Here is a 17,298-nt window from a genome sequence, read left to right on the forward strand (position 1 = left end):
CTTCACATCTTTTGCCTTAATAACTGACCAAGCAAAGGCCTTCTTCATGTATGCGTTAACAATCTTCTGTTTGTTACCAAAATGCTCCTCAAGCTATTTTCTTGCCTTTCGATAGCCTTCATCCGCAGGCAAATGTCAACAACTTTTAACAAGCTGCTTTGAATATCCACTTGTGAATTGCTCCAGAAATCGTAAGCGATCTCTGTGACTTGATCTCACTCCTTCCTCAAACGTTACTATGAAAGTTTCATATTGTAAGGGATCACCATCATATTTTGGAATTTCCATTGCGGGTAAGGTGGCAGAAAGATTTTGTTGCACCATGAGCTCGCTGAGTCTCGTTTGATTCCTTACCAATTCATAGAATTCATTTTCAAATCCCTGGCTCAGTACAGGTCGATCCGGATAAAATTTGTCACGAGCCCCATAATTATTTGTTTGTCTCTGGCTGGGTGCAGGTAGCTGATGAACAGGCCTCTGAGAAGAGTACTGGGTTGGCTCATTTTGAGCCGTAACAGTCATTGCAAAGGTAGGTTGCTTCGGTCTAGCACCCGGTTGCTTTGGTGAAGTTTTGTCAACCATCTACTTACTCAGTGCCAGTTCGGCATCACGAGACCAGGCTGGCCCTGGCTGTGGGTTGGCTTCAGCTGTTGTTTCCAGCTTAGTAGCTCCTTCTTGGATCAAGGAACTCCTCTGAGATACTCTCGAGCTGCATCTTGATCCTCGCTCGGCCTTCCAGTATGTCCCTCATTGCCTCTGCAGCTGCCAGCTTCGTGGATATTTCCAGCCATTCCTTCTCTCTCTTCAGCTGGTCTGCTCGTTCCTCATCCTCCTGGTTCTGCTCTTCTGCTCGTTTCTTAGCCTCTCTCTTCAGCTGTTTCTCTTGATCCTCAAGCTGGTATGTTTTCTCCAAGGCGGCAGCTTCTAGCGAGACAGCAGCCATCACAGCTTCAGCCTCCATTTGAGCAGAGACCCTCGTAGTTGAACTGGCTACAGAACCAGATTTACGTCTAGATCTTCGTGTTGAGACGTTTGAGACACTATCCTGAGGTGTAATTTCCTCTTCCACCTCAACACCTTGTTGCATTGCACCTTCTACTGTAGAGTGCAATGTTCGAGCCCTGATTTCAGACAACCACTTCTCCGCGTCAGTCATGAAACCATCAAAAATGTTCACCCTTTCTTGGAACCACTGAGTGTCCCATTGGAGTTCTGGCTTGGTCAGTTGTAAACTCAGTAGTGACTTTTGTTTCTCTCCAACCCCATGGTAAAGGTTGAGTAGTTGATCCAGACCAGATTTTACAATGTTCGCATTCTCATCTAATTCCATTAGTTCCTTCTGACAGACAATTAATTTGATGACCTGTTTCCACGACTTGTCACTCTTCTGGCATCTTACCAGATAGTCTGCTTGCCCTTTTTCCGAAAGTTGAATTTCTCTTTTTTCATATCTTCTTGATTTTTGTTTCGCATCTCCCTCCTGTGGCGGTTCCTCATACTTACCTGATGGAAGATCCATGATGAATTGGTGCTTATCGCTATGTTCCAAAAACACCAGAAGAATTCACAACAGAATGAGTATTTTTTCAAAACACATCATTAATTCCAAGGCTGAAAGTCTTGGGGCAGTACCTATGGTAAACAATCGCTGGCTGAGCACCTTATCTTGTAGAAGTTCATAACATAATTAATTTTTCTAGGTCGTGCTCTGCGAGTTTAGTTTACTTATCTCCTCGTAGCATAAACAAGCTTCTTGTATCGAATAGTACTTCTGCAGAATTTTCTCACAGGCTTTTAAGTTTTTAGACTTCTTAACTTAAAATTACGACTAAACAGTCGTCTACTCATGGTACCCAGTCAGTGAAGTGTTCAATCTTCTAATGATCCAGGTGTCAATTTGGCTTCAACCGGCAGGTTCTTTGTTCCAGGATTTCAGCTCTAATCTCTGGCACAGATTCAGCTTCTTCTTCAATTCCACTGTTGAATCGGATTCTTCTGTTAGAATAGTTTTTTTCTTTAGTCCACTCAGAGAAAAGAGTGGGGTAAAGTGGACATAGTGTGAAAGGGCAATCAATGGTCGGTGTGGAATTGGGGAGGCCATTTATAACTGAGATGAGAAAAAACTTTTTCACCCAGAGAGTTGTGAATTTGTGGAATTCTCCGCCACAGAGGGCAGTGGAGGCCAATTCACTGGATGAATTTAAAAGAGAGTTAGATAGAGCTCTTGGGGCTAGCGGAATCAAGGACTCCAAAGACGTACAGGTATGTAGGTTAATTGGCTGGGTAAATGTAAAAATTGTCCCTAGTGGGTGTAGGATAGTGTTAATGTACGGGGATCGCTGGGCGGCACGGACTTGGTGGGTCGAAAAGGCCTGTTTCCGGCTGTATATATATGATATGATATGATATGACTATGGGGAGAAGGCAGGCACGGGCTACTGATTGTGGACAATCAGCCAGGATCATGAATGGGCAAATGAGATCAGTTGAACTTGGCATAATGTTTGACACAAGCACTGTGGGCTGAAGGGCCCATTCCTGTGCTGTACTCTTCTATGTTCTAATGTCAAACGCTACCCTCACCACCCTCTCCGCACTCTCCGTCAGTTCCTTCAACGCATCTCTCAGGATCTTGAAGGCCATGACAAACGATGACTGGGATCCAAAAATGGAGCCGATGACTGGGACAAAGTCTAGAGCTAATTCCAGGGGTGAAACCATCACAATAGCAGCTCCCCAACCTATCCTCGCAATTACACCTGGAGTTATTTCTCCCAGCAGGGGAGTTTTTGCTGCTGCTTTCAGCTCATCTTTGGATTTACCTGTTCTGTTGGCCAGTCGCTGAAGGGAAGTGTCATCAAGACCCAGGCATTTCCTGAAATGGATGATTGCTCCAATCAGTATGCCAATGTCACACGCAAGAGAGACTCCAGGGACTGGGATGGCTCCTGATGATCCCGAGAGGACCGCCAATGCCCAGATCTGCTTCTTCAGCAACTCACTTTTCTTCTGAACAATCTCCACGCTGAGGTTGGGAAGGGCCAGGACAAAGATCATTTTCTCCATATTCAGTAAATCACCTTCCAGTGCTTTATTCAACTGAACAAAATCATAATGATGTTGTTTAACACTGGATATCAGGAACACCCTGGGATCAGGGATCCCGACCTTCCCCAACCTACAGAGGCAGTCACTCCGGATCTTTTCCAATTCTTCTTCTTCATCAAATTCCTTCCGTTCCCTCTGCACTGAATAAAGGTCAGCGTCAATCTTCGAGCGAACAAAATAGAACCTCTTCCCCAGCCGCTTAATCTCATTGGCAAGTTTTGCATCATTCTCTTTGAATCGACTAGCTGACACTATGATGAAGAAATCGTATTTTTTTAATTGCATTTCCCTGAGGTAGGAATCCGCGGGGAATCGTGTAGATCCGACCCCCGGCAGGTCCCAGTAGCGGACATTGGGCAGATTGGGATGTGGGTATCCGGTTGGCTCCATTGTAGTTACTGTGATCCCAACCGCAGCCGCTCCCTCATCTGTGCTACAAAGCCCTCTCATGGTGTTGATGAAGGTGGATTTTCCTGCACCTGTGTCTCCCGTCACGGCGATGTTCAGCTCGGCCTTGTCCAGCTCTTTCATCTTATTCTGTATCAAGGGTTTAATCTTTTCCACACCACCCGTTTGGAAGTCGGACTTCAGTTTGCTGAGCTCCTCCTGCGTGAAGATTGTGGGGGTCTCAGACTGAGCCGCCTGTTGACTGAAAGGAAACATGTGTTGGAACATGACTGAAAGGAAACATGTGTTGGAACATGACTGAAAGGAAACATGTGTTGGAACATGACTGAAAGGAAACATGTGTTGGAACATGACTGAAAGGAAACATGTGTTGGAACATGACTGAAAGGAAACATGTGTTGGAACATGACTGAAAGGAAACATGTGTTGGAACATGACTGAAAGGAAACATGTTTTGGAACATGACCAAAAGGAAACATGTGTTGGAACATGACTGAAAAGAAACATGACTGAAAGAAAACCATGACAGTTTCCAGTTGAAACATCGTCCAAATACATTGCACATTGCATCATGACCAGATATCCTCGTGGCAATCTGACCTATTGATTGTACAGCAGGCTAAACAAAGCATTTCACTGTACTTCAGTACACATGCACAACAATAAGGATAAACATAGTTATGGTTGAAATGCTTTTCCTGTTACAGAGCAAAGTGAAGATATATTCTGTGCATTATAAAGAGATATATAAAATTATGAGGAACATTTGTATGGTGATTAATCACTTGTCTTTTTCTCAGGGTAGGTAATTAAAATCTAGATGGTTTACAGTTGAGGGGGAAAGGTGACTGGTGGCTATTTGGAACGAGCTGTCAGAAAAGCATTCAGAGAATTGGCCTGAGGCAGAGAATTCCATAGATTTACAACTCTCTGACTGAAAAAGGTTTTCATCATCTCCGTTGTAAATGGCCTACCCCTTATTCTTAAACTGCGGCCCCTGGTTCTGGACTCCCCCAACATTGGGAACATGTTTCCTGCCTCTAGCAGGTCCAATCCCTTAATAATCTTATACGTTTCAAAACTAGCTGTCAGAAAAGTGATGGAAACAGGTACAATGATAATAATCATAATCGTAATTTATTAACCAATTATGTTTTGCAACATACGAGGAATTTGGTTGGCCTTACAGTCATACCAAAAAAGCACAAGGCAAAGAGTGGCACTAAAGGTGGCTTTTTCTGGTTGGCTGCCAGTGACCAGTGGAGTTCCGCACGGGTCGGTGCTGGGGCTATTAATATTTCGAGGCTTTGTGGCCAAGTTTGCAGATGATATGAAAATAGGTGGAGGGGCAGGTAGTGTAGAGAAAGCCAGGACTCTACAGAAGGACGTGGACAGATTGGGAGAGTGGGCAAAGAAGTGGCAGATGGAATACAGTGTAGCAAACTATGGACTCATTCATTTTGATAATAGGAATAAAGGCGTAGACTATTTTCTAAATGGCGAGAGAATCCACAAATCGGAGGTGGAAAGGGACTTGGGAGTCCTGGTGCAGGATTCCCAAAAAGTTCATTTGCAAGTTGAATCGGTAGAAAGGGAGGCAAACACAATGGCAGCATTTATTTCAAGAGGACTAACATACACAAACAGGGATTGAATGCTGAGGCCCTGTAAGACCACACCTGGAGTATTGCGTACAGTTTTGGTCTCCTAATCTGAAAAAAGACATTCTTGCCATAGAGGGATACAGAGAAGGTTCACCAGATTGATTCCTGGGATGGCAGGACTTTCATATGAAGAAAGCCTGGATAGACTCGGCATGTACTCGCTGGAATTTAGAAGATTGAGGGGGGATCTTATAGAAACTTACAAAATTCTTAAGGGGTTGGACAGGCTAGATGCAGGAAGATTGTTCCCGATGTTGGGGAAGTCCAGAACAAGGGGTCACAGTTTAAGGATGAGGGGGAAGTCTTTTAGGACTGAGATGAGAACGTTTTTTTTCACACAGAGAGTGGTGAATCTGTGGAATTCTCTGCCACAGAAGGTAGTTGAGGCCAGTTCATTGGCTATATTTAAGAGGGAGTTAGATGTGTCCATTGTGACTAAAGGGATCAGGGGGTATGGAGAGAGGGCAAGTACGGGATACTGAGTTGGATGATCAGCCATGATCATATTGAATGGCGGTGCAGGCTCGAAGGGCCGAATGGTCTACTCCTGCAACTATTTTCTATGTTTCTATGTAAGACGCTGGTCAGGCTGCAATTGGAGTATTGTGAGCAACTTTTGGCCCTATATAGAAAAATAGAAAATAGGTGCAGGAGGAGGCCATTCGGCCCTTCGAGCCACCACCACCATTCATTGTGATCATACCTGATTATCCACAATCAATAACCTGTGCCCAACCTCTCCCCATATCCCTTGATTCCGCTATCCCCCAGAGCTCTATCGAACTCTCTTAAATTCATCCAGTGATTTGGCCTCCACTGCCCTCTGTGGCAGAGAACTCCACAAATTCACAACTCTATGGCTGAAAAAGTTCCTTTTCACCTCAGTTTTAAATGGCCTCCTCTTTATTCTAAGATTGTGGCCCCTGGGTCTGGACTCGCCCAACATTGGGAACAATTTTCCTGCATCTAGCTTGTCCACTCCTTTTATGATTTTATATGTCTCTATAAGATCCCCTCTCATCCTTCTAAACTCCAGTGAATACAAGCCTAGTCTTTTCAATCTTTCCTCATATGACAATCCCGCCATCCCAGGGATCAATCTTGTGAACCTACGCTGCACTGCCTCAATTACAAGGATGTCCTTCCTCAAATTAGGAGACCAAAACTGTACACAATATTTCAGATGTGGTCCCTTACCAGGGCCCTATAGAACAGCAGATGAACCTCTTTACACCTGTACTGAAATCCTCTCATTATCTGAGGAAGGATGTGCTGCTGGCTCGGGAGAGAGTCCAGAGGAGGTTACAAGAATGATCCCTGGAATGAGTATGTTAACACATGATGAGCATTTGACAGCACCAGGCCTCCACCACAGCAGTTTAAAAGAATGAGGGGGGGCCTCATTGAAACTTAGTGAAAGGCCTGGATAGAGTGTCAGGGGTTATGGGGAAAAGGTTGGAGAATGGGGTTAGGATGGAGATAGATCAGCCATAATTGACTGGTGGTGTGGACTTCATGGGCCAAATGGCCTAATTCTGCTCCTGTCAGACCATGAACATGGTCATTTGGAGTATCGCCTGCTGTTCCACTCACCCATTGGAGGAAGGATGCGATGGCCCTGGAGAAAGTGCATACAACGTTTACCAGAATGGTGCCGGGATTAGAGGTATTTGCTATAAGGATAGGTTGGACAAATTTGGATATTTTTCTCCCGAATGCTAGAGATTGAGGGGGATACCCGATGGACAGAATCTTTTTCCCCGGATGGAAATGTCAAGGAATATCTAGCAGAGCTTTCAGGTTAAAGGACTAAAGTGTAAAGAACATTTATGGGGCAAGTATTTACACTGGAGAGTAATGGGTGCCTGGAATGTACCACATAGGGTGGTGGTGTAAACAGATATGGCAGTGGCCTCTAAGAGGCTTTTGGCGAGGCACATGGGTATGCAGGGTATGGAGGGATGTAGATCATGTGTTGGCTGATGAAATTAGTTTACCTTGGCATTATGTTCAGCAGAGACATTGTGGGCTGAAAGGCCTGATCCTACACTGCCTGGCCCACATCACGACACTGCAAGTCTTTCCACTAGCCTCAAGGATGGGGTCAGGAATGTTCTGGGTAAAGCTGCAACCACAGATCCATCTTCCTCACTTGCCTGCAATGAGCACAGCTCAAACAACACTGTGCACCGTCCCACACTCAAAATGATCACATCTTCCACGACCAACACACAATGTGTTCACACCAACACACACTGAGAACTACTCCAAACCCCAAAACCTGCACCAACAAGCATTTTAGTGCAAAGGGATGCTGCCACCATTAGCATGCACAGCATGCTGCTTATGAAAGATATCACTATTCCTTCTGAAGGCAGGACTCAGCTATTGAGGAAGTATGACCGGGCCACTTGCTCAGGGCAGTTAAAAAGGGATATGAATTGGTTGTCTTGACTCCAATGTCTACATCGTGAAAAGAGATTAGATGCAAAGAGAAAGGACTTCAGTTGCCGATCAACGAGCTCTCTCCTGTAACAATGGGCAATCTGAGCACTGGCCATGCCCTGCACTGGCAGGTTGTACAGAGGCAAGGAGACACAGGGTGACAAGGTACAGGGTGACAGGGTGACAAGGTGACAGGGAGACAGGGTGACAGGGAGACAAGGTGACAAGGTGACAAGGTGACAAGGTGACAGGGAGACAGGGTGACAGGGAGACAGGGAGACAGGGAGACAGGGTGACAGGGAGACAGGGTGACAGGGTGACAGGGTGACAAGGTGACAGGGAGACAGGGTGACAGGGAGACAGGGTGACAGGGTGACAGGGTGACAGGGTGACAGGGAGACAAGGTGACAAGGTGACAGGGAGACAGGGTGACAGGGAGACAGGGTGACAGGGAGACAGGGTGACAGGGAGACAGGGTGACAGGGAGACAGGGTGACAGGGTGACAGGGTGACAGGGAGACAAGGTGACAAGGTGACAGGGAGACAGGGTGACAGGGAGACAGGGTGACAGGGAGACAGGGTGACAGGGAGACAGGGTGACAGGGAGACAAGGTGACAGGGTGACAGGGAGACAGGGTGACAGGGAGACAAGGTGACAGGGTGACAAGGTGACAGGGAGACAGGGTGACAGGGAGACAAGGTGACAGGGAGACAGGGTGACAGGGTGACAGGGTGACAGGGTGACAGGGTGACAGGGTGACAGGGAGACAAGGTGACAGGGTGACAGGGTGACAGGGTGCGGCGTGTGCGGACCTACCTGGAGCTGCCTCCTCCCATTTCTGATCTCTGTGTGTCGCTGCCGGCCTGTGTGATGATCCTGTGATCCTCGCGCTGCGCTGAGGTGAGGTGGGGGATCAGAACTCCTCTTCGTCCTTGGATGTGCGAGTCTTCTCCTTCAAGAGGAAAGTAGTGAGAGAGTGAGTGCTGGTTTGTTCTGTACCAGAAATCCCTGAGGCTATTGGGAATATCACCCTTAATCGGGATGGGTTTAATGCAATCTACTAGAAAGTGGGCATGTACTCGCTGGAGTTTGGGAGGATGAGGGGGACGTCATTCAAACTCACCAAATAGTGAAAAGCCTGTGTAGAGTGGATGTGGAGAGGTTGTTTCCACTAGTGGGAGAGTCTCAGAACTAAAGGACGTTCCTTTAGGAAGGAGACGAGCAGGAATTTCTTTAGTTAGAGGGTGGTGAATCTGTGGAATTCATTGCCACAGAAGGCTGTGGAGACCAAGTCAATGGAGTTCTCTCAGGCAGAGATAGATTCTCCAATGTTATGGGTGTCAGGGGTTATGGGGAGAAGACAGGAGAATGGGGTCAAGAGGGAGATATATATCGGCCATGATTGAATGGCGGAGTAGACGATGGTCCGAATAGCCTCAGCTATTACATCTGATAGAGATCTATGTTACTCACCAGTGGCAAATTCTCCACCATCAACATGTGGCAGGGACTAGTTGGGCCAAAGGGTCTATTTCTGTCCTGCAAATGCTCCCACTAAAAGAGATCAATCTAAATGAGCAGGTACCGAAACAATGTCCAGAACCAGGGGGTCACAGTTTAAGAACAAGGGGGAGGCCATTTAGAACTGAGATGAGGAAAAACATTTTCACCCAGAGAGTTGTGAATCTGTGGAATTCTTTGCCACAGAAGGCAGTGGAGGCCAATTCACTGGATGTTTTCAAGAGGGAAATAGATTTAGCTCTTAAGGCTAAAGGAATCAAGGGATATGGGGAAAAAGCAGGAACGGGGTACAGATTTTAGATGATCAGCCATGATTATATGGAATGGCGGTGTTGGCTCGAACGGCCGACTCCTGTACTTATTGTTCTCTGTTTCTATGATTCTCATGTGGCACCGAGAGAGGTTTGATATTCTGCACGTGGGGGGGGGGGGGAGAGAGGGAGGGAGGTGAGGGGGGGAGAGGGCGGGGGAGAGGGGGGGGGGAGGTCCCAGGCCCGTGAACAAGTCTCAGAGAGGGGCAGGCAATGCACTCAGCCTCCTCGCCGCCCACAGGAGGCCGCGGGGCTGGAGTTTGTGCCGCTCTGGCTGTACTGGATGTTAAAGAGTCTTGTGGCAACAGCGGCCACATTCTCTCGTTTAGTGCCCGGGACAATCGGGCGGACTGCTAACGTGGCAACAAACACCAGCGGCCACTCGGTAGCTCCCCCATCATGTTTCCCAATCTATTTGCAACGAATTATCTGTATGGATTGCAACGCCCCTTCTCTGAAACCACTTCCATTCCGAAAATAGAGCGCCGCGCTGGTGATGGGGGATGGGGGGGTCGGGGGATGCACACAGATGGAAGTCTCAAGTTTTCCCATTTTTTGTGGGATTCAGTCGCTTTGCAGCAGATTACACGGAGCGCTGAGCGGAACGTTGCTGCCTTGCAGCGTGACTCCATTCAACATCACATCATCGCGCTGACAACTCGCCTCAGTTTGTGCTTCAACCGCTTGTCCCTATCTGCACTCGTTCTTGCAAGCAATCATCAGAGGAGAAAGAGGCGGAGACGAACAGAACAAACAGTTGTGTGGCTCGCCCCTCTCTCCCCCCCTCCCCCCGCTCAGTCGCTTGGTCCCTCTCTCCCTCTCTCTCTCTCTTTTTTTTCATTCCAAGGACTTTATTCAACAAATACATATTACAGTATGCCATGCTCTTCCTCAGGACTTTCATGTAATCACCCCCCAGGACATCCCACAAGGCTCTAACAAACTCAACCGTCAGCCCATCCAGCCCAGGGGACTTGCCCCTCCTGAGCTGGTGCAGGGCACCAGTCACCTCCTCCAATGATAAGGGGTCATCAAGCTGTTCAAACACCCCTCTATCTATAGTCGGTAGCCCCTCCCACAGAACCCGCTGAGCCTCCCTGCTGAAACCATCCACGGAGAACAGCGTTCCATAAAAGGACCGAACTAACGCACTAATCCCCTCTGGGTCTGTGACCGAGGAGCCATCGTCCGCGAGCAGCTCGACGAGCTGTTTACGGGCTCCTCGCCCTTTCTCCAGAAACAGAAAGAAAGGTGAAGCCCAGTCCAGATCGTGCAGCATCTGGACTTGCGACCTCACATAAGGACCTCGGGACCGCTCAAGCTGCAGGTCCCTCAGCGCTTCCTTCCTCTCCTGAAACTCTCCCCACTCACAGGAGTCCTCACCGACCCAACCCAAGTGAGACTCTGCATCGAGTAACTCCTTCTCGATTCGCTCGACCGCCGCGTCCCGCCTTCTGGTCGACCCTCCCGTGTAGTCCTGACAACAAAGACGGGTGTAAGCTTTCCCCACATCCCACCACTGCTTAAGGGAAGGGAAGCCCCTCTGCCTCTCTCTCCACTTCACCCAGAACCGCCAGAAAGACTCCTGGAATCGGCGATCCTCCAGCAGCTGGTTATTAAAGTGCCAGTACGCGGACCCAGCCTGTGTGCACGCTGGGATAAAGTCTCCTCGCACCAGGCAGTGGTCCGAACATGGCACCGTCCGCATAGAGGCCGCCGAGACCCAGGAGACATACGCTCTGGGGATGTACACACGATCGATACGGGAATCACCCCCCTCAGACCTCCGCGAAAACGCGTTGGAATCAGGGTGGAGATTCCGCCACGCATCAACCAGCTCGAAAGATTCAATCACACCTCTCAACTTCTTCGCTACTGCAGGGGCACACTGAGTACCAGAGCGATCTCATGCCTCAAGGGTACAATTGAAATCCCCCCCAAGGAAGAAACACTCTCCGCAATCAATAGTGCTCAGCAGAGCAGTCACCTCCTGAAGTAAACGTGCCTGCATCGTGCCGGTGCTGGGGGCGTACACGTTAATGAAATGTAACGGCACGCCATCCAGGATCACGGCCAGATAGAGCAAACGGCCTGGCACAACTTCCTGCACCTTCACAATCACTGGCTGGAAAGTCGGGGCCAACAGGAAAGCCACCCCACTTGAATTTGTGCTGAGGTGGCTCATGTAGACCCCCCCCCACCCCACTCCAGGACCCAGGTGGGCTCATCACTAACAACAGTGTGCGTTTCTTGCAGAAAACTCACTGTATACTTCCCCTCTTTGAGGACCGATAGATGGTGAAATCTACGAAGGTCCCCCCTTCCCCCGTTGTTGGGGCCGCAACTGTTTACCATATATTTTAATGATTTGGAAGAGGGAATTAGAAGCAACACTAGCAAGTTTTGGGGGGGGGGGGGGAGATAGGGTGGCTCGAGGTAGGTGGAAATAAGTTCGGTGGGACATGAACAGACAGAAACAATGGGTCTGGTGAAGTGGTGCGGGTCCCATTGTGAGGTCACGCGCTGAATACCGGCGGGGGGGGGGGGGGGGGTGAAGTGTGTGTGAGTGTGAAATGTGTGTCTGTGTCTGGGGTCACCGGCAATGGGCTGAATACATCACGGGGGGGTTGACCAATTTGGACACGATTCTAACTGCGATGTTGCCGCATAACTGCGACCTCGGAGTGAAAACGAAACTGCAACCGCGAAAACAAATTTTTCCGAGAAAGGTGTTTAGTTTACACGCAAGCAAGCTGTAGCAAGATACAAAACTGACATACACTCACACACACACACACGTACACTCACACACACACTCGCCCAAACACTCTCTCTCTCACACACACACACACACACACACACACACACACACACACACACACACAACTGCTGCCCTGGTCGATCAAACCCAGTGAACACGATTCCAAGCAGCACTTTTGCCAACTCTCACTTCAATTCATCCCGTTAATGAAAACCAAGTGCACTGGAGACGTGAAATAAAAATAACATCAAACGCTGGAAACGTTCAGCAGCCCAGGCAGCCAATGGATCCTGGAGCTGAAACACTGAACTCAGATTTGATAACTTAGAGATAGACACAAAAAGCTGGAGTAACTCAGCGGGACAGGCAGCATCTCTGGAGGGAGATAACTCAGAAACTGATGACAGATTCTCTCCGTGGCTGCTGCCTGTCTGACTGAGTGTTTTGAACAGTTTCCAGTGCCGCTGCTCCGGTTCTGGTCCTTACCTACTTCGGTTCAGGAGGAGACTCCGTCAGTGAACGTCCGCTGTGGTCGCCGCTCCAGTCCGCTGTGGTCGCCGCTCCAGTCCGCTGTGGTCGCCGCTCCAGTCCGCTGTGGTCGCCGCTCCAGTCCGCTGTGGTCGCCACTCCAGTCCGCTGTGGTCGCCGCTACAGTCCGCTGTGGTCGCCGCTCCAGTGCGCTGTCAATACTTGTCCCTCTGTCCCTCTCTCCCCCTCCCCCTGCCCAGTTCACCCACAATCTTCCTGTCTCTACCCATATCCTTTCTTTGTCCCGCCCCCCCCCCCCCCCCCCCCGACATCAGCCTAACGAAGGTTCTCGACCCGAAACGTCACCCATTCCTTCTCTCCAGAGATGCTGCCTGACCCGCTGAGTTACTGCAGCATTTTGTGATGCCTTCGTGTCAAGTACTTGGACGGATTGCTGCACCTTATCAATAAGGCTCAATGTGTGTGCGCCGAGTGACTTTACACTTTACCCGCCAGAAACAGAGACCGCTAGGCGACAATTATACCGACAATGAGAAACCCACGCAGGTCACAGGGAGAATCTGTCCAGACACCACCCGTAGTCAGGATCGAACCCGGGTCTCTGGCACTGCAGGCGCTGTAAGGCTGTAACTCTGCGGCTGCGCACATTATATAAACAAGCCCAGTCTGGGGTCACCGGCAATGGACTGAATACATCACGGGGGGGGAACAAGACAGACACAAAATACTGGAGTAACTCAGCGGGACAGGGAGCATCTCTGGATAGAAGCAATGGGTGACGTTTTGACCCAAAGTCGAGAGAACATTGGGCCCCCTCCTTGAGTACTCTGGGATGCAGACCATCAGGCCCTGGGGATTTGTCTGCCTTCAGTCCCAACAGTTTACCTAACACCAGTTCCTGACTAACGTGTTGTTATCTGGGAGAAGGGAACAACAAAGAAAACAGAGATAAAATGTAGTCGGAGACACAAACAGCGGAACTGGGAAAGGGAAGGGATGGCGAGAGAGGGAGAGCAAGGGTTACTTGAAGTTAGAGGTCAATGTTCGTACCACTGGGGTGCAAGCTGCCCAAGTGAAATATGAGGTGCAGTTCCTCCAATTTGCGCTGGGTCTCCCTCTGGTAATGGAGGAGGCCCAGGATAGAAAGGTCAGTGTGGGATTGCGAGCGGGAATTAAAGCGTTTAGCAATCGGCAGATCAGGTAGGTTTAGGCAGACTAAGCGGAGGTGTTCTGCGAAACGATCGCCGAGCCTTTGCTTGGTGTCGCCGATATATAGGAGTCCACACCTGGAACAGCAGATACAGGAGATGAGGTTGGAGAAGGAGCAAGTGAACCTCTGCCTCACATGAAAGGACTGTCAGGGTCCTTGGATGGAGTCGAGGGAGCAGGTAAAGGGACAGGTGTTGCATCTCCTGCGGTTGCAGGGGAAATACCTGGGGAGGGGGTGGGTAGGGTGGGAAGGGGCGAGTTGACCAGGGTGTTGCGGAGGGAACGGTCTCTGGGGAAAGTGGAAAGTAGTGGGGATGGGGAGATGTGGTGAGTAGTGGGATCCCGTTGGAGGTGGTGAAAATGCCGGAGGATTATGTGCTGGATGTGACGGCTGATGGGGTGGAAGGTGAGGACAAGGGGGACTCTGTCCCTGTTGTGACTGGGGGAGGGGGAGCAAGGGCAGAGCTGCAGGGTACCGAGGGGACACGAGTGAGGTGTGATGTGTGTGTGTGTGTGTGTGTGTGTGTGTGTGTGTGAGTGTGTGTGTGTGTGTGTGTGTGTGTGTGCGTGTGTGTGTGTGTGTGTGTGATGTGTGTGTGCGTGTGTGTGCGTGCATGTGTGTGTGTGTGTGTGCGTGTATGTGTGTGTGTGTGTGTATGCGTGTGTGTGAGTTTGGGGTCAAGGGCATTGGACTGAATACATCACGGGGGTGGGGGGCAATTTGGACACGTTTGTAACCACGATATTGTCGTCTTTAGTTCCACATAAACTGCGACCGCTGAGTGGAAACGAAACTGCAGCCGAGAAAACAAATGCTATCCGAGAAAGGAAGGGTGTTACCCGGAAACCGTGTACCCACAAACAAGATTTGGCGAGACAAAATCAAAGAACTGCAGATGCAAGTTTATACCAAAGATAGACAGACAATGCTGGAGTAACTCAGCGGGTCAGGCAGCATCTGTGGGGAACATGGATAGGTAACGTTTCACAGAGTGCTGGAGTAACTCAGCGGGTCAGGCAGCATCTGTGGGGCAGAGGGATGGATGACGTTTTGGTGGGTGAGAACGTTCTTCAGGGTGAAAGTACGGGGTGGGAATGGGGGGGGGGGGTGGGGAGAGTGAAGAGTTGGAGGCGAGGAAAGCCCAGGACTAAACAGGGCTGGCCCAGTGTGGGCCCATTACTGGCCAGTGTGGGCCCCTTTGCTGGCCAGTGTGGGCCCATTGCTGGCCAGTGTGGGCCCATTGCCGGCCAGTGAGGGCCCATTGCTCGCCAGTGTGGGCCCATTGCTCGCCAGTGAGTGTTTGCTCTCTGGAGGATGCTGTTCATTGACTTTAGTTCAGCATTCAACACAATAGTCCCCAGCAGACTGGTTGAGAAGCTGCTGGAACTGGGGCTTAGCACCCCTCTGTGTGCCTGGGTCCTGGACTTTCTCACTGCCAGGCCCCAAGTGGTCAGGATGGGGGAACACACATCTAGCTCCCTCACCCTGAACATAGGATCCCCCCAGGGCTGCGTCCTTAGCCCCCTACTGTACTCCCTGTACACACATGACTGTAGGGCCAGGTTCAGCTCAAACTCCATCATCAAGTTTGCTGATGACACTGTGGTGGTGGGCCGGATCTCCAACAACGATGAGAAGGCCTACCGGGAGGAGGTGGCTGATCTGGCACTCTGGTGTCAGGACAATAGCCTCCTCTTGAATGTCACTAAAACAAAGGAGCTGATTGTGGACTTCAGAAGGGCTAAACATCCAAGGACGTACACGCCACTGGAGATAAATGGGTCTATTGTGGATAGGGTGAGCAGTTTCAAATACTTGGGAGTCCGCATCGCAGAGGATCTGACATGGGCAACGCACATTGCCGCACTGGTGGGTAAGGCTAAGCAGCGCCTTTACCACCTTAGACAACTGAGGAAATTCAGAGTGTCGCTGAGGATCCTTCATTGCTTCTACTCTGGGGCTGTAGAGAGCATCCTGTCCGGCAACATTACAGTCTGGTTTGGGAACAGCTCTGCCCAGGACAGGATGGCCCTGCAGAGAGTAGTGCGTTCGGCAGAACGCACCATGGGAACTACACTCGTCCCCCTGCAGGACCTATACATCAGGAGGTGCAGATCCAGAGCAAGCAAGATCATGAGGGACCCCTGCCACCCCAGTAACGGACTGTTCCAGATGCTACGGTCAGGCAAACGCCTCCGCTGTCACGCTGTGAAAACGGAGAGGATGAGACGGAGCTTCTTCCCACAGGCCATCAGGACTGTCAACTTTGATAACCCCAGAGACTAAATTTTTGTCGACACTTTTTGTGCTATGTTTAGTAACTTATTAACTTTATTTATATGCTGTAACTGTAATTATTTTTGTGCACAACCCGCAGGCATTGCCACTTTCATTTCACTGCACATCGAGTATGTGTATGTGACAAATAAATTTGACTTGACTTGACTTGACTTGGAGCGATACAATGGGGTGAACTATGGATCTGGTTAAATGACGAAGATGGAGGAAGACGGGAGTTTTAGTAGAAGCTAACCTCAAACGTCACCCATTCCTTCTCCCCAGAGTTGCTGCCTGTCCCACTGAGTTACTGCAGCATTTTGTGTAGGAAAATAACTGCAGATGCTGGTACAAATCGAGGGTATCACAAAATGCTGGAGTAACTCAGCGGGTCAGGCAGCATCTCGGAGAGAAGGAGTGGGTGACGTTTCGGGTCGAGACCCTTCTTCAGACTGAAATTCAGTCTGAAATGCAGCATTTTGTGTGTATGTGACCTGTGCAAGTTGCCAGCCTTCGTTTTAGACAGTGGCTTCAGACAGTGACATCTGATCCAGGGCCCGCGGGGACCTACCTGGAGGACCGGCGAGCATACCGGCCGCGGGAGGGAGGGAGGGAGGGCACTGTCTGGACGGGGGAGTGGGCCATTGGACTTGAGCTATGTTCATCCACTACTTTATGTATAAGAAAATAACTGCAGATGCTGGTACAAATCGATTTATTCACAAAATGCTGGAGTAACTCAGCAGGTCAGGCAGCATCTCGGGAGAGAAGGAATGGGTGACGTTTCGGGTCGAGACCCTTCTTCAGACTCATCCACTACTTTATTGGTTTTAAGTTGATAAATACATATTTTACAAATGTACACTCGAGTTTGCAGATCAGAAGTTTGACGATAAGGATCGATTTCTGTTAAGCTTCAGGTGGCACAAATTTTGACATGACTTTCAACTCGACACAAAGGATGCTTGCAACGAGAGAAATGAATCGGAATGCAACGTGACAGCTTTGAAACGAAGCTTCCTCCCAGCGCAGATTTCAGCTCTGCACAACGCTGCAACTCCCCATCAACCGCTCCAGCAGCAACAACGTCTCGGCCTTGCAAA

General features: G+C 49.5%; 1 protein-coding gene across 1 annotated transcript; it reads right to left on the bottom strand.

The window, feature by feature from the left end:
• Positions 1-2,553: 2,553 nt before the first annotated feature.
• On the bottom strand, positions 2,554-8,462 carry LOC144600304 (interferon-inducible GTPase 5-like). Its single transcript, XM_078411872.1, has 2 exons — positions 8,443-8,462; positions 2,554-3,757 (listed from the first exon to the last, which is right to left on the bottom strand). Exons 1-2 carry the CDS (start codon positions 8,460-8,462, stop codon positions 2,554-2,556), a joined length of 1,224 nt encoding a protein of 407 aa, XP_078267998.1.
• Between the last annotated feature and the right edge of the window lie 8,836 nt (positions 8,463-17,298).

This window comes from Rhinoraja longicauda, chromosome 15 (assembly GCF_053455715.1).
Source record: "Rhinoraja longicauda isolate Sanriku21f chromosome 15, sRhiLon1.1, whole genome shotgun sequence".
NCBI lineage: Eukaryota > Metazoa > Chordata > Chondrichthyes > Rajiformes > Arhynchobatidae > Rhinoraja > Rhinoraja longicauda.

Bases quoted from the DNA above. Each gene is read 5' to 3' on its own strand.
- LOC144600304 (XM_078411872.1), bottom strand. From the start codon at position 8,462: ATGGGAGGAGGCAGCTCCAG. The intron at 3,758-8,442 runs GTAGGTCCGCAC...GTTTCCTTTCAG, and splicing joins ATGGGAGGAGGCAGCTCCAG to TCAACAGGCGGCTCAGTCTG.